Source organism: Gymnoscopelus microlampas (assembly GCF_963454915.1).
Source record: "Gymnoscopelus microlampas genome assembly, chromosome: 19".
NCBI lineage: Eukaryota > Metazoa > Chordata > Actinopteri > Myctophiformes > Myctophidae > Gymnoscopelus > Gymnoscopelus microlampas.
Genome location: NC_139956.1, coordinates 35,646,952 through 35,670,220, shown reverse-complemented (window position 1 = coordinate 35,670,220; position 23,269 = coordinate 35,646,952). Strand labels below are relative to the sequence as shown.

The 23,269-nt window shown below is 39.9% G+C and overlaps 1 protein-coding gene across 1 annotated transcript; it reads left to right on the top strand.

Annotated features, from left to right (window-relative positions):
- Positions 1 to 18,484: 18,484 nt before the first annotated feature.
- LOC311034493 (uncharacterized protein) lies at positions 18,485 to 20,470 on the top strand (the record flags this gene model as incomplete). Its single annotated transcript, XM_084042372.1, has 4 exons — positions 18,485 to 18,701; positions 18,936 to 19,025; positions 20,124 to 20,198; positions 20,319 to 20,470. The coding sequence occupies 4 exons, from the start codon at positions 18,485 to 18,487 to the stop codon at positions 20,468 to 20,470; spliced, it is 534 nt and encodes a 177-aa protein (XP_083898498.1).
- Positions 20,471 to 23,269: the final 2,799 nt, after the last annotated feature.

Sequence of the window (23,269 nt, the reverse complement as noted above, 5' to 3'; positions counted from 1 at the left end):
TAAATAGCCACGGCCAATTTGCTGGGGACCCCCTGGAACCCCTCCAAGGACCCTGCACTTTGAGAATCACTGGCTTAGAAAACCGCTAGAGAAAACCATAGCATAATGAAACTATGAATACATGATAACCACCTTTTACATGATTTAACATAAAAAGTAAGACGTGGAGTGACTAAGCTTATGGACTAAGCATTGCTATTAGTGCCAGCTGGGCAAATGTATATTAAAAAAAAGGAAAACATTTAGTGAATCAATATGTTCAAAATAAAACGGAACAATGGCATATTATGCCATATAGTCAGTATAGTTTTTATTTCGTTTAATTTGGTTGAGCACTTTATCAGCAGGTTCACAAAGTTTGTCAATCATTAATCATAATGATTAATTAGAGGGAGCCCCACGGATCTCTTTCAACCCCGATTTGGCACAAACATGGGGTTGAATTTGTTCTGCTGTTATGCCACCAAAATGAATGCCCTACCAACAGCCATCAAAAAGTGTGACTCCCTATACCCTCCTTCAAACCCGCCATAAAGTACACCGTGTCTGCAATTTACAACTGGACCTAGACAAGTATAGCTTGCCAAAAGAAATGCCCCCCACTGTTTTTCTGTAAATATACTTGTAGGCTTGCTCCTAGTATTGATGATCTCATGTATAATTGTATGCATGTCTTTATATGTCTTGATGAATTTAATACATAGGACCACAATGGAAATGTTATCCTTTTAGCATTATTGTATAACTGTACCTCTGTACTTTTTTGCAAACTGTTAATAAAGTATTCAATCAATCAAAGACAACAGATATATCCTCCAAACTGTTCACCGAAGACGTGAACCTCCCCTTTGTGTCCGAGGAGTCGCGTGTGTGTGCGTGCGGGTGAGACTATACTGTAGCACTGAAGTAACGTGAACCGTCTCTAGCGAAACCTCGGTATCGTGATCCCCCCATCGAATGTTGCTGCGCACTGACACTGGCCGGTTCAGATGTGTATTTCTACTTCTATCAAATTAGCATTCGTTTGGACTAGCGCATCAGAGATCGTTCGGTTGAAGGACGGATGAGTATTACAAAGTTAAGGAGTGAGCAACAACAATAAAGAAGACTCAGAGACCAACAGATAAGTTTAAAGAGAGTTAAATGTATTAAAATAAAATAAAATAGAATTTGAGGGATGACAGTGAACACTTGCTTTGTCCAGCTTGTAAAATTAGTGCAAAACAAAAACACCACCTAATTAGACTAGTGGTCAGTCTTGAACATACATTTTTATGTATCTTATTTTAGTGTTCCTATTTATCCTAAGAATAGGTTATTGAACTTTTTCTATCCTGAGAAAATCTTATTTTTGTTCTTGTTTTTTATATAGCGTCCCCTTTTTAAACCTGAAGCTTTTTATGAAATACTGTTTAGTCCTTAATGCCTATAAGTAATATTTAGTTTAACCTCAGTATCATTGAAATGCATTTTAACCCCAAAGCATGAAATGAAATGGTTTTAACCTTTTAGCAAATTAAATGATTAGATGAAATATTTTACCCTTCAAAATACAGTTTGACCTTTTCATCAAAATACAGTTTGACCTTATCAAAAATATCTTCATAACAACAAAAAAACCTGTTCACTTCTTGTATCAAAACTACCCTTTAAATGAAATGACAGCGTAATGCTCAAATATATCAGTCAACATGAAATTGATTTTAAAACAATAAACAGTGTGTCTTCTTTTCTTTTTCTTTCCTTTTGTTTTCTCAGTGCAGTGGAAAGAATGAAATGTCCATGAAAATATTCCTGCAGTGTTCTTTGCAATGGTCAGTCCTACCAGTTCTCCAGATCAAAGCAACAGTTCTTTTGGACTTAGATGGGTTAGCTCTCCAAACAGCAGAACTCTTTCACCATGGTTGTAGATCAGAAACAGTTGAAATCCACTCTTTAAAAGACCCAGCCAGAACAGATCAATTTTGAGTTCTCATATTCTTTTGTGCAAGGGCATGGTTCACACAGCATGGATCATCAGTGAGTTTCTTCTAGGATCAAAGCTCACTAACGTTGTGTTTTAGATCAATCAACTGAACAATGGGAGTATCTCCCTTTAATCAACGTGTATCTTTGAAAACGTTATTCAATGTGTAACAATCTCCAGGAAAATGAAACATGCCTCTCCTCTGGTATAAAGGACAACTTTGTTTTTTTACAACCAATGTTTATTTTTTAGCTTGTAATTAAAGTAAATAAAAGATGAGTGTTATTTTCTTTTCATTTACTGCTTTCTATAGTTTTAGCAATTTCTGCGATATTTTTTACAGTGGGCGGGGGCATTCTGTCCAGTGGCTAAATGTGCCTTTTTTACACAATAAAAAAGGTCCTGTGGTCTTTCATGGCCAAATGTGAGTTATTGGGGGCTAGAAGAGCTACTGTAAATAATAATAAAGAAAAGTGTCACTGATCTCAGGTCTGTTATGTTTCAGTGTCACCCAAAACTTTACACTTCAAAATAAAACACCTTCACCTTAAGTGAATTTTATGTGAGACCTCTCTATATTGAGCACATTTGGACAGCAGGGACTTATTTTTCCTTTATGGATTTTATGCAATATTTAATATATTTCTGATTGTATTTTAATATTCATGACAAATATGCCTTTTGAAATCTTTATTTATTGCTAATTCCTTGTAGCTTTTAAATCATATTTTAAGGCATGGTAACATAGGTTTCACAAGGGTCGCATTTTAAGCTTTTACAACAAATAACATTTCTTCATGATTTTTGCAGTCACTTGGTATAAAGAAATTTGGTACAATATACAGTACAGCAATTTTTCAAATGTAATTTATTTGAAATAGCACAAAAGGTAGTTGCTCTGTTCATACAGTAGTCCCCCCATAGTATTCATGTGCACAAGAATGACAAATGATTGGAAGTTAAAGCTGCACTATGTAACTTTCCGCTTCTACCCCGGTTTCCAGCAGTGCTGGATTACTTTTACCTACTTTTGCCTGGTTGCTCAGGGGATAAATTGAATCTTAACCTTCAGGTCAAAATTCATGTCAGATCCTGTGTCTAGGTGAGACATGACCTTTGACACGACCTAAATGTCCCAATATAAGTGCAGCGACACAAAATACACCCAGCCTAATTGTTTAAGTTATATTCTATTAACATTATATATCACGCACACACACACACACACACACACACACACACACACACACACACACACACACACACACACACACACACACACACACACACACACACACACACACACACACACACACACACACCACACACACACACACACACACGTCCCAAAAAGAAACTTAAATTAAAAAAGGTGTTACATGACAGAGCCTAGCAGATGTTGTGGTTAGATGTGCATGTGCGTGCGTGTGCGTGTGTGTGTGTGTGTGTGTGACGTGGTTTATTTTCATCTGTCATATGTGATATAAATGTAACGGACCACATGAGGCAGGCACACAGATAAGCCTCTCCTTTGAGTAATAAATCTACGGGGAGGCTTGTCATCATATAGCTAGTCTGGCTCAGCAGAGAACAGGGCTGGCACGGGTGGGGGCCTTTCGCTCCCCCGCCTATTCAGAGTGCAGGTCGCTCCATCATTCTCTCTCTCTCTCTCTCTCTCTCTCTCTTGTAGCTTCAACCTAAAACTATAAATTAGTTTTTTTTAGGTTTTCATCTCCAAAAAAGCTAGCTTGCAGAACTATAGCTTAGAGGGAAGCAGGCCTAGGAGAAAGGGATAGAAATATTGGGCCCGATTCATGAACCGTACTTATGAACAAATTTGTTCTTAGACCCACTTAAGAAGTTTTTTAAGAGATTTTGGCATTCACAAATGTTTTCTTAGCTGTGATTTGTTCTTAAGTTAAGAAGAAATCTACGCATACTAGAGAGCACTCTTAGGGTGGCCTTTGAGTTCTTAAGTGTGATATGTTTGTGCAAAAATAATTAATTCTCGAAGTTTCTTCAATTCTACAGTTGTATAATATAGGATTTAAATTACAATAATATTTTTATCATATCTTTAGAGCAAAAAATGTTCTCAAAGGTGTGGTCTGAGGACCCCCAGGGGTCCTTGAAGCTGTTCCAGGGGGTCCACAGCAAACGAGGAACAGTTTAATCACTTTAACCCTATTTTATACTTTGTTTGAAAATAGCTGATCTACAAGCTCACAACGCGTCCCATTACTGGCAAGTTTGAACTTGTAGATCGGCTATTTTCGAAACATTTTGATAAATCTTGAAAACATTTCCCTAGCAGAAAATATTTTCAGGTGGGGGTCTGCAGCCAAATTACAATCTAACCCAAACAGACGCGGTTGAGTTGAAGCCCAAGCCCCATACCCACCCCATAACCCCCCACCCAACCCACCCTCATCGCCCCCCCATACCCCCACCCCCATATCCCGACATTCGCCACACCCCCATTTTCAAGTCCCCTTCCTACCTGAAAGCCCCCCTATACCCACCCGTCACACCCATCCCCATACCCCACACAGCCCCCTACACCCCTCCTTGCACCACCATATCACCCACCACACCCCTATTTCCACCCCATTACATACCAAGCAGCTGCTACCTTAAAGACCCTCTATATCCACCCACCAGCTTTCAGTACTAAAATGTTTTATATCCACTACTAACGCTACTCCTGAACATGAAATATGGATAACATTTTTAACGGCTAATTTCAGCAAATTTACATCGATATCGAGTGGTGATATGTTGATTAATGTGAGAGAAATAATAAAATACATTCATTAATTAAATAAAATCATTTGCTGTTCACTTCAGAAGTACCTCCACAGAAATATTTATTTATTTTTATGTTTGGGGTCTGGTGTTCCACCATCTTTAGGCTTTAGTTTAGGTATTCTTTACTTCATTCTCTCAACTTTATTTCTCTGTGTGATTTCCTGTGATTTCTGTGTGCAGCAATCACACACAGGTGTGACTGCAGGCAGAGCCTAAGAACATTTCATGAATCTGACTCGACTTCTCTTAGGAATTCACTTAGGAAGAAATTTAAGAAGACAACTTACGAATTTATTGCTGAATGAGGCCCATTGTTATTATCATTAGGGGTTTAAACACTTGTGTTCACATATACACATATAACAAAATATTTAATCACCTTTTTATGGGATTATATTATTGTTTAACAAAGTATGTTTTAACTTGTGAGTTGAGAAGTATGATTATTTAGCTGTAATGAGTGAAAAAACTGACGATGATATCATATACAAAGGTCACTGGGTTGAGCTGACCGCTAGCTAGCTGAACTCAGTCTATCAGCTGTAAATACATGTGCTTTTAGGGGAAAACCCCATTAAAGTACCTAGCGAGTTCTGAAGTCTCACACGTGGCCTAAACTGGCTAAGACACCTGTATACATGTGACTGACCTGGGACAAACATGTGAATCTTAAGGTACATTGTTTACGAACCCGTTTGACCCTGGTTGTCACTCATTCTGAGATGAACCCAGTGAACTTTTAGCCAATTTTTTTTGTATAAATAGTGGGTAAATTCGAGGTAAGCAGGCGCGGAGGAGAAGGTGACTGGATTTACGGCCGGGGAGCCCCCCAACGGGGGTTCCTCCGGACTTAGATTTCTTTTGGATTTCGACCTTTCGGACTTATTAGGTTCTGAACTGAATCTCAATACTCTAACTATTTTTGACTTTTTGGTTTTTATGGGAAAAACATTTTAGTTCCCTGTAAACCTCATTTTACTGACTTTTGACTTATACACTGACTTTCTCTGGGATGTTGGCATTTTAAACCAGTATCTCAGTTTTTGGGGGAAACTATAATTGTATCATGAAATATGACTTATATTTTAGTTTTTTTTTAAAACAGTTTGGTGTACTTTTTATTTTTATGAGTAACTTGTTTCTTGTAACTAATTTCTACCGAGATAAATAAATACATTATAAAAATGATGTTTTTATTTTTTATCTCCTTTCACGAGAATCCTCCCTGGACCGGTACGGTAAGGCACACTGCAACGCATGGCTGCACACGCACTCACACACACATGCCATTATTGATATAAACAACACATGACTCATGACTCATGATTACGACGGGAAATAAGATGGCAGTAGGATTTATGCGTAATTGCCAGACTCATTAGTATTTTCTGAAGTCAGGGCTAATTCATAACTGTTGAATTTAATGACGCTATAATTCAAAACTGAGATAGAAAATAAGGGGAAAAGGGATATCAGTTTGTCAGTACAAGGAGTTTAGAACCACCTGAGTTCCGACCAGTTCTGATAAATGTTTAGGGGGGAGACGGGTACCGCGCATACCGGTCTGTCCTATAGCTGAACAGATATCTCAGAGCTCGTAAATAATTCTAAGTCGTAATCGGTGGTAATAATTCCTTGACAATACTGTATTCGAGGTGGTAACACTCTGAGCCTGTCATTTATTTTTAAGGAAAGTTACCGGAGACGAGTTATCGATACCTTAATGACAGTATTATTATAATGAATGGTTAACGCTGTATTGAGGACATACATCGTTTGGTCTCTCATCTTTTGTGGCTTTGTGGGATATAAACATAAGGAGGCCCTTTCCTCCTCCTCCTCTTCCTTATAACTCCGGGGTACTAATAGTAAATCATAGGTTGTTTGCTTCAAGGACAAAACTAGTGATTTTTGTTGATACCTTAAGTTATTAATAGTGGTCCCAAGTATTGACCGGACGAATTCTGACTTTTGCACTCACGCTAAACTTAACTCATTTCCTTGAAAGCTATCGGCCGACTCGCAAACGCTCAGTAGATCCGTGATCTTTAGTTTGACAGATAAACTGAGCTGTCAAAACGCCAGCGAGTGAATGACAGTTTGACATATGTCTGTCTCTCAATCGTACCTTAGAAAACCCTTTGAGCAGGGATCTCGTCTCAAAATTAGCCGAGTGCGCGTGGGATTGACCCGGATAGTTCTCTGGATGTCTGGGAGATTGATTTATTGATTTTTTGTGTAACTTCAGAGAGTTCATGAAGCTACAGGAAAACTGTTCATCTCTTGCTTCTGTCAGTACAGCCTACGCCAAGTGGTTGATATTTATGAGGAACTAAGCTAACATCATCAGACACGATACAGCCTATATACTGCCGTGGTTCGATGTGTGTGTGTGTGTGTGTGTGTGTGTGTGTGTGTGTGTGGGGGGGGGAGCTACAGGGAAACTGTGGTCACTTCTACGTAGCTACTGTCAGTACAGCCTACCCTACGCATTGTGGTTGATATGTATGAGAAACAAGAAGACTTTCATCAGATACTAAAATGTTACACAAAATATAAATGTTTTATACTTTAATATCTAATGGTTAACTTTTTAGAACTTAACTAGAAGTCAAGGAACAGGTGGCTTTAGCTGACATCAGATGAGGAGGCAACATCCACTTATTATTATTATTATTATTATTTAACCATTATTTAACATTTGTTGTGATGTTTCTAATGATGGACAGTTGTGTGTGTTTGTGTAACTTTAGAGAGATCATGAAAGTACAGGAAAACTGTGGTCACTTCCAGCTGCTTTCAACACAGCTTACTGTCGTTGATATTTACGCAAGATAAACAAAACTAACTTCTTCATAATACAAGGTGTTGCACAACACGCCTAGCAGAGTAGAAGTGATGTTGTGATTTATGTGCGTGCGTGCGTGCGTGCATGCACACACATGAGAGAGAGAGAGAGAGAGAGAGAGAGAGAGAGAGAGAGAGAGAGAGAGAGAGAGAGAGAGAGAGAGGATTATATTGGTGCACAGAGTGTGAGCTGTCATATGTCATACACATGTAACAGTGCTGTCTACGTTTAGGACAATCAATGGCTGTGGCTGAGCATTCTGACAACATTGAGCTCCAAGAGGAAGATCATATAAACTATGAGAATGAGACCATGACTACAAAAGAAATTGATGAAGAGGGTCACTACGAACACCTTGATCTCCAAAACATAGACGATGCAACCTATGAAGATCTTCAGACCAAGACCAAGAAGGCGAAAGACCTACAGAAGATACTGCTGTCCGGTATAAGAGATGTTACTAAAAATGCAAATCACAATTTGTTTTTAAAACTTTTTAAACAAGATATTTAAAGATTTGAACTGATCTCACTCTAACATCTTATTAATGTGTGTGTGTGTGTGTGTGTGTGTGTGTGTGTGTGTGTGTGTGTGTGTGTGTGTGTGTGTGTGTGTGTGTGTGTGTGTGTGTGTGCGTGCGTGCGTGTGCGTGCGTGTGTGTGTGTCCTGCAGACAGAAGACGGAACAGGCAGGTTGGAGTCGGTGTTGGATTGCTTTGTGCTGTTCTAGCTCTCCTCAGCATTGCTGTCCCACTCTATCTCTGTAAGTCAAGTTTCAAAACAATGTATTTTATTACAATGTTATATATATCTGTGATGATCCATTGTGTTGTTTTCAATACACTTGCTTATTATACCTCATAAAATATATTTAACCTACAACCAACCGAGGTTGTCCGAGGAATAATTTTTGAGCATTGAATACTATATTGTATTTGTCCAGCGTGATTGCGGTCAAGGCCAAGGAAGAACCTCCACCCCAGTGTTTTTTTCTAATTGGCCTTGTGGTGGCGCTATAAGGCTGCTTCATATTTTGTCCTATAACTCTTAACTGCTGTACAATACATAAATAAATAAAAATCCCTGAATTCCTGACGCAACTCCCTATATAGCTCACGCCCATGTCCGCCTGATAAGATTTTCTGCCATTTTGCATTGTCTTCAAAACACACTTTTTGCTACTACTTCTACAAATTTGCTATTATATATATATATATATACATACATATATATGTATATGCGATTACAGTACAATTGAAATGACAATCCCATTCACAATCACTTAATTCCTAAGTGAACTCTGCTGCCGTACTGGGGCACTGTAAAGTCAGACACCATACACCCGACGTTTACTTCATAGGCTCTAACCTTTGATTGCCTTTCAATAAAAACAAATTTGATAGACATAAGTATCACCTACGTGTTACTGATTAGAGATCATTTTATATTCTTGTAATCAATTCATTATTTCCTGCGTAATCGATGAATAAAACTGAAGTGTGTAATTTGGAGAGCATTGCATTGCGCAGTGCAAATTGTCTTCTTTGAATAGACTATCGTCTTATATAAACACAAATGACACAAGGAATTGACACTCTCACTTCTGCTGATTATAGGAAAATTAGAATCACAGATATTCATTGAGAATTAGGAGAGAGAGCCTTTGAATGTTGTGCTGTTGTGCACTCCGGCCAACGACATGTCCATTGCAGGCGTGCTCAACCAAACAGATTTGGCACAGCGGGTGGTTTTAACATCGCTTTTTCCCAAATGTGTGTGGGCAAGATAGCAATTTTAACAACACGGCCACGGTCACACCGCTAGGCGCAAATAACGGAATCGGCATAATGAATAGCCGGTATAGCGGCCGCAAGATACCGTTTAGGGACAGTGCCAGCTCCCTTAGGCGTAATTCACGGGTAGCGGGCAGCGGCTGCGGGTATAGTCACAGGCAAGAATAAGGCCCTACAAGTTTTAACATCGGATGAAGCAGCCTGGATGAAGACAGTGTCCATTAGCCGATGTAGACAGCGAATAGGTATTTTAATCCAAAGGACGAATTTCCCCTCAGTGATCAATAAACACTTATCCATAATCTATCTCGGATAGTGGCACTCCAGAATGTCTTGGACTTTTTTTTTACCTCATCAAAGTTGAGCAAATGCTCATTAGAAAACACGTATATATACATACAGTAATATAATATCCTCATGCTTCATTGTTTCCGCCAAGCCGAAAGGCATGGCGAGAGAGTATGTCCGTCTGTCCGTCCGTGTGTCCATCTGTCTGTGACCAGCTAATCTCCGCCACCGTTGGCCCGGTCGCTGCGAAACTGTGCACACACACTCCCTGGATGCCAATTCAGAACCTCTACCCCAAGTTTTTCACATGGGCCTGTTATGGCGCCACCAGGAGGCCGATTTGTGCAAAACACGTTTTTTTTATATTACTCCTGCAGATTGTATCCAAACATCACGCGAATCGGTACACAGTATCTCTAGTCTATAGTCATGTGATCAATACGGATCTGTCCGATTTTCCATATTCCATCTGGATTGGCTAAGATTGGGTTCCAAAGTTTGCAGGATTGGTTCATTTTGAACAAAATGCCTCAAATCATCAACGCAACATGCAGTTTCCGTGAAATTGTGCACGCACATTCCCACTAGGCCGAGGAAGAAATGCCACTTGAAAATGTTCAAATCATGGTGGCGCTATAACAGGCCGATTCGCGTTTTTAATTATAACTGCACCGAAAAAATTTGCACGCACTCTCCCTAAAGGCCAAGGAAAAACCTTTGCCATGCATTTTTCACATCTGCCACCAGGAGGCTGCCTTTTGTACAACTATTTTTTTGCCATTACTCCTTCACATTCTGTCCAAAAATCACTCAAATCGGTACCCAGTATCTCTATAGTCATGTGATCAAGATGGAAGTGTCCGATATTTCATATTCCATCCTAATTGGCTAAAATTGGCTTCCAAAGTTTGCAGGATAGGTCCGTTTGAACAAAATGCCTCAAATCATGAACGCAACGTAAGATTTCTGTGAAATTTTGCACACACATTCCCACTAGGCCGAGGAAGAAATGCCACCCTTTTCACATCGGCCTGTTATAGCGCCACCAGCAGGTCTAATTTAGCTAAACCTTTTATGGTGTGGAACGGGGTGTGGAACAATGCAAATGAGGCATACATGAACGTGCCTTTGATTTACGCACAGCCTGGGATTCATCATTTGATACACCTGTCATCCGCCCAAATTTAGGCTGTACCCTCCCTTTCGTGAATCGCACGTCTGCCTTTACTTACAAATATATATGTTACAGGTAGATTGGCATTACAGGTAGATTGGAAAAGAAGCGCTTGTTTTCACCGCCCCCCCCCCCCCCCCCCCAGGCAATTCTGTAGAACCAACGCCAGAGGGCAATGCAAGCCAGACATGAGTCCCACACCACACACGCACGCATGCACATGCGCACAAACGAGCACGCAAACACGCATGCGCACACACACCTGCGAACAGCCTTATTCCATGCAGTTGAATCACAAGGGGGCGAGCCTGAGGAGGCGGGGCTGGCGGGCTATGTTAGTGCAGTGAGTGGCAGTTGGGGCAAACCATAGAGGGGCAAAGGCAGTCGGTACATAACTCGGACGGCGCTTAGTCGACTAGGAGACCATCGGCCGGTCGTCGTGGGCACTCGCGCCTGGAGACGCTCGGGCGCGCCTCCTTGGCCTCAAGGTCTCCTGAGTCGACACGCCTCCGTCATGGTCCAAAACTATACTTTATCGGCGAAAAAAAAGTAGTCCGCGGTTGTTTGAAAAAGTAATGTCCCAAGCGCGAGTCAAACCCAGACTCCCAGTGATAGTGGATGGGGAGTCCAATGATTATCGAAGTGCCGGTATGTATGTATATTCATGTTGTCGTAGTCGTCGTCCTCGCATCGCAGCCCCGCCCCGAGCCTAAAAACAAGCGCTCCAATCCAATCTACCTGGAATGCCAATCTACCTGTGACGTATACACTAAATTCCAGTGTTGGGAAAGTTCACTTAAAATATGAACTAGTTCAAAGTTCAGTTCACAAATTTTAAAATGAACTAGTTCAAAGTTCAGTTCATAATTCAAAATTTTGAACTAAAGTTCATGGTTCAAAAAATGAACTAGTTCAGTTCTTTTTCGTTCTTTTTTTTTCAATATATATTAGTGCGATTAATCGCATATTAATCGCATATTTTTTATTGGCTCAAACTTGAATGATGAACTGAAAAGCAGTGCATTTTATTGTATATGGAGCAGGATGCATCCAAATATATTATTTATTATTATTACTATACTTCTATTATTTATCCAATTCATTATAAAACCAATGTTATTTATTTAATTTTCTTATACATTATATCCTCTCTGGTGTACATACACAAAGCACCCTATATTTATTATTTCCAGTGGTGTAAAGTAACTAAGCACATTTATTCAAGTACTGTACTTTATTTTTAATTATTTCAAAACTTGAGTTACTAGTTACTTTGTAGATTTTACAAATACATGAATCACTTCAGCCCTATTTAGGTTTTGGCTATTGGAAAGTAGCCGATCTACAAGCTCACAACAGGAGCTTGTAGATCTGCTATTTTCTAAAGATTTTCATTCATCTTGGGGGCGGGCTGGGGGCTTGTCAAAGTGAGTGTATGACACTGTTAACATCAAAAGCCAGATGCAGAAGTCCACTTTTAATGCCAAAATAAAGTCGGGTCGGACGTCCAGACTACAATATGACGGTCATTCAGAGGTTCGGGGGCCGGGGCTACCGTCCTAAAGTCGGCTGTGCTACGACGCATCAGCCACGTTGTTGTTGTGATATCCCAAACTCATCTCGCCGTTCCGCGGTGTTTACTTATTAATTCAGCCCAGCTTCAAGTTAATTTTGTCGGCAGTGAAGCCAAGGAAACAACACCGATACTTTGGAAGAGACACAAGTCAACTTCCAAATGCTTGTGGCCGGGAAATGAGCTTCGCAGAGCGGATAAAGTGTCAGCCCTTCGCCCTGGCCGAGTGACCGTAACTGTCTGTGCTGCTCGGACTCCGCGCTCGGCGCGCTGCGCAGATGAATGTTAGACACAGCCTTGCTTTTCTTTTTTTGGGCTGATGGTGCGTTCAGGACGCCTCGGAAACACAGAATAGGATGAAATACAACATGACAAACCGATGTAACCATGGAAATTTGGGACACTCTTGAACGAAGTTGAACGAAGAGAGAACGCCGTTCACAAACGCCAGAATGAACGCGTTCACAATAACGTTCATCTAGCGGATATACAGTACGTTCAGTTCACGTTCGCCCAAAATATGAACGAGTTCATGAACGATCGTTCATTGAACGCGTTCAGGCACAACACTGCTAAATTCTACCCTAAAATATGGTAGGAAAGTTTACAAACAGCTTAGAGAATGAGGCCCAATGGTCTTGTGAGTCATGTGACAATTCTCTATTTTTCGTTAAAAATAAAGGTGCATGTTGAGGATCCTCTATAGCTTGGTAAACCATCAGGGTCGCGAGTAACCAAAAATTGGAAGAGCCAATCGGCATCTGCTCTCAGGGCCTTGTGATTGACAGACGCAGATTGGCTCCTTGGGGCCAGAACGGTCTGCAGAAGACACATGATAATGTGAGTTCACACGACCAGGATGATTTACCAGGCTAGAGCCTCTATGGTGCACCTTCAAAACCGCTTGTCGTATAAACTCTCCTTGTGTCCTGACGGCTGCACCCCACGACTGACTGTGGCGCGGCGTTATGTACAGTAGGCTGCACATCGTATTGCATTTATTGTAAGATGTAGGTGTTAATGATGGATCTCCCATTTTGTAAATATTGTTTCCATACAGATCAGTCCAACATGGTGGAGAAAGAACAACTGGTGAACAGTTACAACCAATTACTGGACAGCAACAACAACCTAGCTGAAGAGAGGGACCAATTACTGGACAGCAACTACAACCTGACTGAAGAACGAGACCAATTACTGGACAGGAACAACAATCTGGGTAGGCAACCAGGCCCGGCGAAGATCTGCGCTCAGAGGAGCACACTTTCTAGTTATTTTTTCAAATGTAAGTGTTTTAAATTGTGGATTTCATTTATTTAAAATATGGCTTCCATACAGATCAGTCCTACATGGTGGAGAGAGAACGCCTGACAGAAGAGAGGGATTGCCTGAAGAGGATGCGCTGTGGTCAGTGAGACATCACTGTTTTTCTTCATTGTTATATCATGCTCATCATTTGTCTTTAATTTCAAAGGCTAACTTCATTGTTTTGTTGTTAGAATCACCTGGATGGCAGAAATTTGACACAGGTTGTTATTACATCTCTACTGAGGAGAAAACCTGGGAGGGGAGCAGACAGTGGTGTAGAGACAGACAATCTGACCTGATTGTCATAAAGAGCCAAGGAAAACAGGTAGTGTGTGTGTGTGTGTGTGTGTGTGTGTGTGTGTGTGTGTGTGCGTGCGTGCGTGCGTGCGTGCGTGCGTGCGTGCGTGCGTGCGAACGAACGAGCGCGCGTGTGTGCATTGTGTGCATGTTTGAGGCTAACCTATTCCAATTAGTGGAGACTAAATTGACTATTAGACTATATTATACAGTTTCTACATCAGTAACCAGCAGCTTTTCTGTCCAGGACTTTGTTGCCAGTTTGAACAAGAGAGTGTGGCTGGGTTTGACTGACACAGACAGGGAAGGATCTTTCAAGTGGGTAGATGGAACACCGCTGACCACACCAACGTAAGACTAATCATCTTCATTTTACCTTCATCTCTATGAATTATGCAAATCTGTGTGAGCTTGTAGATCCACTATTTTCACTATTTTAAAAGGGTTTAAAGGAATATATTTGGACATCCAAGGTTTCCACCGAACAGCAATGGTATGAAAGTGTAATACCTTATAGTGTAGTTGTACATTAATTAACAGGGACAATTGTGTTTGGTTAATTTAAACATTAGAATGTTCAGGAGCCCCGTACTAACTTTCCTTAACTAGAAAAAGTGCTCCTCGGAACACAGGTCTCCGCCAGGTCAGGTAGGTTATTGTGGCCTCCTGGTGGCGCTATAACAGGGTAATGTGAAAAGGGTGGAATTTCTTCCTCGGCCTTGAGGTCATGATTAAAAACAAACAATTTAGAGTGAAAAATCATCCGTGTACAGATATTGTAATGAATTAAATGTTCCTTCTTCTCCAGGTACTGGGTGCCTGGTGAGCCTCATGGTGAAATCAATGACCCTGAAAAATACCATTTCCCTAATGCAGAATCAGACTGTGTTGAGTATTATGATGGGTCTCATTCTTCCACTTCTATCAGAGGATGGAACGATGCACCGTGTTCTACCAGTGTCACCTCCTGGATCTGTGAAAGAGTTGTGTGCTGAAACCGTCATGTTCATGTGGTAGTGTGTGTGTGTGTTTGCTTTGGTTTGTCTCCCTTGCAGTTCTACCCAATATGCACTGCAGACATTATTCATATTTTCACTATGAACGTTTCTTCTTTTGCTTCCTTTAAAACTATATTCCTGCTCATCTCATATCTTTAAAATAAAACAATTTCAGTGTATGCCTATGCTATGCAAATAAAGTTTATTGTTGCTATTGTTGTTGATATTGTTATTATTATCATCATTGTTATTGTTATTATTATTTCACTTAATTCATCCTCCATCTGTTCTCAGTATGTAATTCCACAGATAATAATGTACAGTTCTTTATTCACATTCTGCAGTTTTCAGGTTTATTGTCAAATATTTTAGTTTGATTAAGTGAACAAAAAAGATAAAATGCTGTCCATACAGTATAATATCGTCTCTGTCGGGTGGAAAACTGTCCAAAACTGCAAAATAACTACAAAAATAGAAAAAATAGCAGATCTACAAGCTCAAAACTTGTCGCTTCGCGCCGCATTTTGAGCTTGATCTGCTGCTTTTGATGCTTTTGTGTGACGCTGTAGTATGATCAAGTAGTAGGGCATTAATTTACGAATAAATACAAAAATGTAGAATATGGAGATAAGACGTTTCTGCCCGACAGCAACGATATATATATAAACATGTAAACTAATAAATAATGTGGATTTCAGGATCCATGTCTATGTCTCCAATGTGGATCTGACTTCATGTGACCAGACTGAGACATCAATTTGGCCCATGTTTGACTATTTTGTATAGTATAGTTTGTTGATCAGTTTGACCGACCCCCCCCCCCCCATGAATATGCATATCTCCTATATTGTGATAGATCTTTATGGATTTTTAACATGTTGTACACATATTCCTTACCTATATTATACCAGATAAGCCCATTTTTGTTCTGTTACTGTAGCCTACTATGTTTTTAACTATGTGTAAATAAATAAACGAAAACTAAAGAAATACAAAACTAAAAGGACCCCCCCCCCCCCATCCTGACAAGCACTAGGAATTGTAAGAGTTTAGGCATCACATTTTGTTAGACTCAGTTTCACAGATACATATTGTGCAGAGAGTCGATCTTCAAGCTCACGAGTCAGTTGATAACATATTCCATTGACAGTAGCCCATCTTGTTTATCCAAATTTGTCCTGATGTTTTAAATAGTTGTAATTTGGAGATTGAAAGCTCTGGCTTGGCTTGCTTAGGCTAGCCTTTGTTGTAAAGCCTAAAAGCTATGCAAACTTTACTAAATAACAAAATGTGTCTTGGACAGTCTGTTTAAATATTCCCAATTCAACATGTTGTTTGTCTTTCTGTGATTGAACTTCACTGTTGTTCATGTTTGCTGAATTTAAACGGATGAACAGCAGCAGCACTGCCAACAAGTTGCTGATGATAAAGCCATTCATTATGGCAGTGGTTTTCCAACTAAATATGACTCAGTCAGGGGATAAGTTAATTCACGTGAGGTGGTAAAGACAGTCTAGTTACATTTTTAAACGTTTCTTTTATTTGTACTTTTCCAATGCATCAATCTCTGCCATGCCAATCTGAAATCCATTCTCCACTATCAGTTTGAAACTAGTGTTGCCAGGTTATGCGAGAGAAGTAAGCAACCAGATCTATGAAAACAAGCCCAAAATTATCGCTTAGATCAGCGGTTCTCAACTTGTGGGTCGGGACCCCCAGGGCGGTCCCCACATGATTTTGGGTGGGTCCCCAAAATGTTTTAATACGTTTTAATACCTTAAAAAAAGAGGAAAGGAAGAAAAGAAAAAGAGCATTACTGCATGAAACGTAATCAACAAACTATACTATAAACACTGGTCAAACATTGGCCACATTGTCAAATATTATAAGACAGAGGCCAGCTATTTTCACAATAGAACCGAGTCAAACAAAATGTAATGCGATGCCTCAACTCTTACATTCCAAGTGCTTGTCGGGGTGGGGGGTCCGAGGTTTAAATATGATTAGAATGAGTAGAAGTAAAAGTGTTGGAAATTGGAAATACTCAAGTAAAGTACAAATACCTCAAAATTGTACTTAAGTACAGTACTTAGGTAAATGTACTTAGTAACTTTTCACCACTGGGTACAGTAATGGTTAATGATGCTGCCTGCCGCAGAGCAGATCAATATTCAGTCGTCTAATCACACTGATTTTTTAGAACTGTGACTTGTCTTGTCATGTCTGTTTGGATCATTGTGCGCAATGGAGCTGTTTGTTGCAATAGCAAGAAATTGAAATGTGATGGTGCAGTTGCTTGCTATATAGGTTTGTGTCATTGAATTAAACCTTGTTGCCATGTTATGGCATTCTTTCGCACTGAGCGCACTGCGCAATAGCATGTTTTGATGTTTGTGAAACTGATAGCAGTGTTTTGTTTTGTGAATCAGTTATGGTACCTGTGGTGAATATGTGTCTAAGCAGCCTGACTTTGCATTAGAGGTATGCTCCTTAACGTAACACGTTAGTCATGGCTTTGTTGTGGTGTGTTATTATCATAACAATCTTGGCTTCATGACAAGTGAAGAGTAACAATTTTAAAGAAGCTCAGCTCAGATAGCAGCATTGGTCTCCTCTGCTTTTGATAGCCCCCCCCCCCCCCCCCCCCCCCCCTTTAACTTTAGAGGAGATCATGAAGCTACAGGGAAACTGTGGTCACTTCTATACGTAGCTACTGTCAGACAGTACAGCCTACCCTACGCATTGTGGTTAATATTTGTGAGAAACAAGAAGACTTTCATCAGATACTAAAATGTTACACAACGTATACAACATGAAATGTTTTATACTTTAATATTTAATAGTTCACTTTTTAGAAATTAACAAGAAGTCAAGGAACAGGTGGCTTTGGCTGACATAAGATGATGAGGCACCATCCACTTTTATTATTTAACCATTATTTAACATTTGTAGTGATGTTTCTAATGATGGACAGTTGTGTGTGTTTGTGTAACTTTAGAGAGATCATGAAACTACAGGAAAACTGTTGTCACTTCTAGCTGCTGTCAACACAGCCTACTGTGGTTGATATTTACGCAAACTACAATTTACAAGAAACTTCTTCATATAATACAAGGTGTTACACAACATGCCTCGCAGAGGAGAAGTGAGGTTGCCTGTGTGTGTGTGATAGAGAGAGAGAGAGAGAGAGAGAGAGAGAGAGAGAGAGAGAGAGAGAGAGAGCGAGAGAGAGAGAGAGAGAGAGAGAGAGAGAGAGAGAGAGAGAGAGAGAGAGAGAGAGAGAGAGCGAGAGAGAGAGAGAGAGAGAGAGAGAGAGAGAGAGAGATAGTGAGAGTGAGAGAGAGAGAGAGAGAGAGAGAGAGAGAGAGAGAGAGAGAGAGAGAGTCATATGTCATACAAATGTAACAGTGCTGTCTACGTTTAGGACAATCAATGGCTGTGGTTGATTGTTCTGACAAAATTGAGCTCCAAGACAACATTGAGTTCCAAGAGGAAGATCTGGACTATGAGAATGTGACCAGGACTACAGCAGTGGATGAAGAGGGGCACTACGAACACCTTGATCTCCAAAACATAGATGATGCAACCTATGAAGATCTTCAGACCAAGACCAAAAAGGAGAAAGATCTACAGAAGATACTGCAGTCTGGTAAGAGATGTTACTAAAAAATACAATTTGTTTTTAAAACTTTTTAAAACAAGCGATTCAAAGATTTTAACTGATCTCCTAACATCTTATTTGTGTGTGTGTGTGTGTGTGTGTGTGTGTGTGTGTGTGTGTGTGTGTGTGTGTGTGTGTGTGTGTGTGTGTGTGTGTGTGTGTGTGTGTGTGTGTGTGTGTGTGTGTGTGGGTGGTGTGTGTGTGTGTGTGTGTGTCCTCCAGACTTAAGACGGTACAAGCGGGTTGGAGTCGGTGTTGGATTGCTTTGTGGTGTTCTAGCTCTCCTCAACATTGCTGTCCCACTCTATCTCTGTAAGTCAAGTTTCAAAACAATACTTTATTACAATGTTTTATGTATATATATAAATGTACAGTATGTGTATATATGTCTAAACTGGCCAAAATCTACCTTGGTTAAAGGAGACATCCGTTCATTTTTAGTGTTATCTTTGATATGTGGCAAATCACTTACCGACGTATAGAAATGCCCATCGAGTTACTCCACAAATCCCCCTGTCGACCCCCACCGTTGGCATAATACGAAGGCGCGAAGATAGCCCAAATTCGCCTATTCTAACAAATGCAAAGTCTGTTTTTTTTCCTGAGCACTCATTGTGGAGCCCCATGAGACCCTTACGGGCGATGAAAGTCCCGACAAGCTAACCGCTAATAACAGAACGGGCTAACGCTCGTTGCTTGTTTCTCTCCGAAACCTGGCAACCTGGTGTTGCCAGGCAGAGAGATAAGCAGCCAGCGTTAGCTCCTTCTGTTATTAGCGGTTAGCTTGTCGGGACTTTCATCGCCCGTAAGGGTCTCATGGGGCTCCACAATGAGTGCTCGGAGAAAAAAAACAGACTTTGCATTTGTTAAAATAAGCGAATTTGGGCTATCTTCGCGCCTCGTATTATGCCAACGGTGGGGGTCGACAGGGGGATTTGTGGAGTAACTCGATGGGCATTTCTACGTTGGTAAGTGATTTGCCACGTATCAAAGATAACACTAAAAATGAACGGATGTCTCCTTAAGACCCAACCTGCAGTATGTCAGATGTTTTTGTACAGGTATATTCAATAGTTTTTCATGTAGCCTATGTGTAACACAGTTATAGATCCTAATCCATTATCTGCATTGTTTGGGGCAGTCCTGCAGGAGATTTCCATACCAACTATACTATATACTATATTGTGTTTCTCCAGTGTGATTGTTGTTCAATATTGTCAAAAATCAATACAAATATTTGAATAATGAATATATTGTTATTTTGTTGTAGCAGCAACAGAAGCTGTAGCAGCATTGGTCCGCTTGGACATAGGCGAGACTTTATGTAGTCTGCACATCATATTGCATTTATTTTAAGATATAGGTGTTTTAAATGGTGGATCTCACATTTTGTAAATTGTTTCCATACAGATCAGTCCAACATGGTGGAGAGAGAACAACTAGTGCACAGTTACAACCAATTACTGGACAGGAACAGCAGTCTGGGTAGGCAACCAGGACCGGCGAAACATCTGCACTCAGATGAGCACACTTTCTAGAAATGTTTTCAAATGTAGTTGTGATAAATGGTGGAACTCCCATTTTGTAAATATTGTTTCCATACAGACCAGACCAACATGGTGGAGAGAGAACAACTAATGAACAGTGTCAACCAAGTACTGGCCAACCTGACCAGAGAGAGAGACCAATTGCTGGCCAGCAACAACAACCTGACTGAAGAGAGAGATGACATGAAGATGAGGCTCTGTGGTCAGTGAGACATCACAGTCTTTCTTCATTGTTAAATTATTTTGTTCATCATTTGTCATTAATTTCAGTGGCCACCTTCATTGTTTTGTTGTTAGAATCACCTGGATGGCAGAAATTTGACAGAGGTTGTTATTACATCTCTACTGAGAAGAAAACCTGGGAGCAGAGCAGACAGTGGTGTAGAGACAGACACTCTGACCTGATTGTCATTAAGAGCAAAGGAAAACAGGTAGTGTGTGTGTGTGTGTGTGTGTGTGTGTGTGTGTGTGTGTGTGTGTGTGTGTGTGTGTGTGTGTGTGTGTGTGTGTGTGTGTGTGTGTGTGTGTGTGTACTTTTTGTGTGTACTTTTTGTGTGTGCTGTAGGCTAACATATTCCTCTTTGTGGAGACTCAAATGTATTGTACAGTTTGTACATCAGTAACCAGCAGCTTTTCTGTCCAGGACTTTGTTGAAAGTGTAAACAAGAGAGTGCATCTAGGTTTGACTGACAGAGACAGAGAAGGATCTTTCAAGTGGGTAGATGGAACAGCGCTGACCGAACCAACGTAAGACTGATCATCATCATTTTACCTTCATCTCTATAAATCGTGCAAGTCTGTCTGTCTGTCTGTCTGTCTGTCTGTCTGTCTGTCTGTCTGTCTGTCTGTCTGTCTGTCTCTTTACTAAACTTCTGCTCTCTGTTTTCTATGGGGATGGATGAGGCATGTGTGGTGGGAATGTCTTCCCCCCCCCCTAGCCTAGTTCTTCTAAATGGTATTAAATGTAATGGAATATTCTTTATTAAATTAAACAAGGAAACAAGTAATTGAACATTTTGTGATTCTACGAATCAGTTCCTAATCGCACTTATCTGCAAGAACGTACAGTATAGCTGCAGTAGGCCTCTCTGTCACCTGTCTAAGTTATGTATCTAAGGTCACATACAGTATCAAAACGATGAGTGAATACTATAATCACTCCTGTTTGAAAATATGCTCACCATATTCAACAGGTTTCCTATAAATTAGATGCACAACACGGTCAATATGTTATTATGCACAAATTGGCCAACACCTGCTGCTTCATCATACAAGAGTGTCCTGCAAATGCTCACAACGCCTCATGATGCAAGGTGGTGTGACCTTGTAGATCAACTATTTAAATATATATATTTTTTAATAATGACAAAAAAGGAATATATTTGGACATACTGTACAAGGTTTCCACCTGACAGCAACACTATGATTTAATCCAAAAGCGTGCACTCAAAAAAAAAAAAACAGCTCACACTGTCACTGAGACATTATGTTATCTACTTCACTATCCAGTTCATTTGCATCTAATATCTAGAATATAATTTTAGGTCATGATTAAAAAACAAAATATTTAGAGTGAAAAACCATCCTTGTAAAAGTAATTATATGTTCCTCCTTTTACAGGTACTGGATGGCTGGTGAGCCTGAGCTTGAAAAAAAGTACTCTAATGAAGAACAAGACTGTGTTGAGTATTATGATGGGTCTCATCCTTCCTCTTCTAAAAGAGGATGGGACGATGTACGGTGTTCTATCTATATCACCTACTGGATCTGTGAAAGAGTTGTGTGCTGAAACCATCATGTTCACAATGTATGTTAGCTGGTGTGTTGGTATACAGCTACATGATGGCTGTGTTTACATGTGGTAGTTTGTGTGTTTGCTTTGGTTTGTCTGCCTCGCAGTTCTACCTAATATGCACTGTAGACATTATATTACAATTTACATTGTCATTATTTAGTTAAAGGGGTACCTATAGAATGTGAATAACATTAATCTAATAGCCATCTGTTCCATTTTAATACCATGTTTCATGAAGATTAATAAAGCTTTATACTTAAATTCTTAAATTAATGCAGAGGAACATATTATACATCTAATTCTCACCATTTTCTCACAATGAAATGTATACATTTTAGGCACTTAACTTAACTTTCTTACTGATTGATTATACGTGCTTAAGAATGTTTCTTATTGCAATGCAAATCATTGTTTATCTTTTTTGCTTCCTTTAAAACGTTATTCCTGTTCATCTCATCTCTTTAATATTAAGCAATTTGAGTGTATGCTATACAAATAAAGTTTATTGTTGTTGTTAGTATTATTGTTGGTGTTGTTATTATTATCATTATTATTGTTATTATTATTACCCTTATTATTATTATTATTAAGGTTTCGAGGCCAATAGAGCGTCGCAGTTCCCGCCCACTTCCAGTTGCCGGAAGTAAATACTCAATGCATTTTTCCCATTGACTTTTCCGAAAATATTTATATAAATTAATTTAAGCCTAGAATCAAGCTATCCAGGATGCTGGTGAATCATGACCCTAAAACGTTTGATTCTGTGAAAAAAACTTTTTTGAAAACGGCAAAACAAAGGGTATTTATTAAACATAGTATATCATATCATTAAATATAAAATTTAAAAAATCACAGAAAAAAATGTTTTATGGTCATGATTCACCAGAATCCTGGATGGCTTGATTCTAGGCTTAAATTCATTGATATAAATATTTTTGGAAAAGTCAATGGGAAAAATGCATTGAGTATTTACTTCCGGCACCCGGATTCTGCGCAACTGCGATGCTCTATAGGCTCGAAGCCTTATTACATCTCTACTGTTTCATGATCTTCCGCCGGTTTTGCCAGTTCTGGTCTAACCGCGTGGTCACTTTTGACGAAATTCGGCAATATGGTAGAGGGCTATGCCAAACGGCGAAAACCCGAAACTCACAACCATTGGCCAAAGGGTGGCGCTGTAGCACTCAATTGAAATATGCCAACTTTGAACAGGT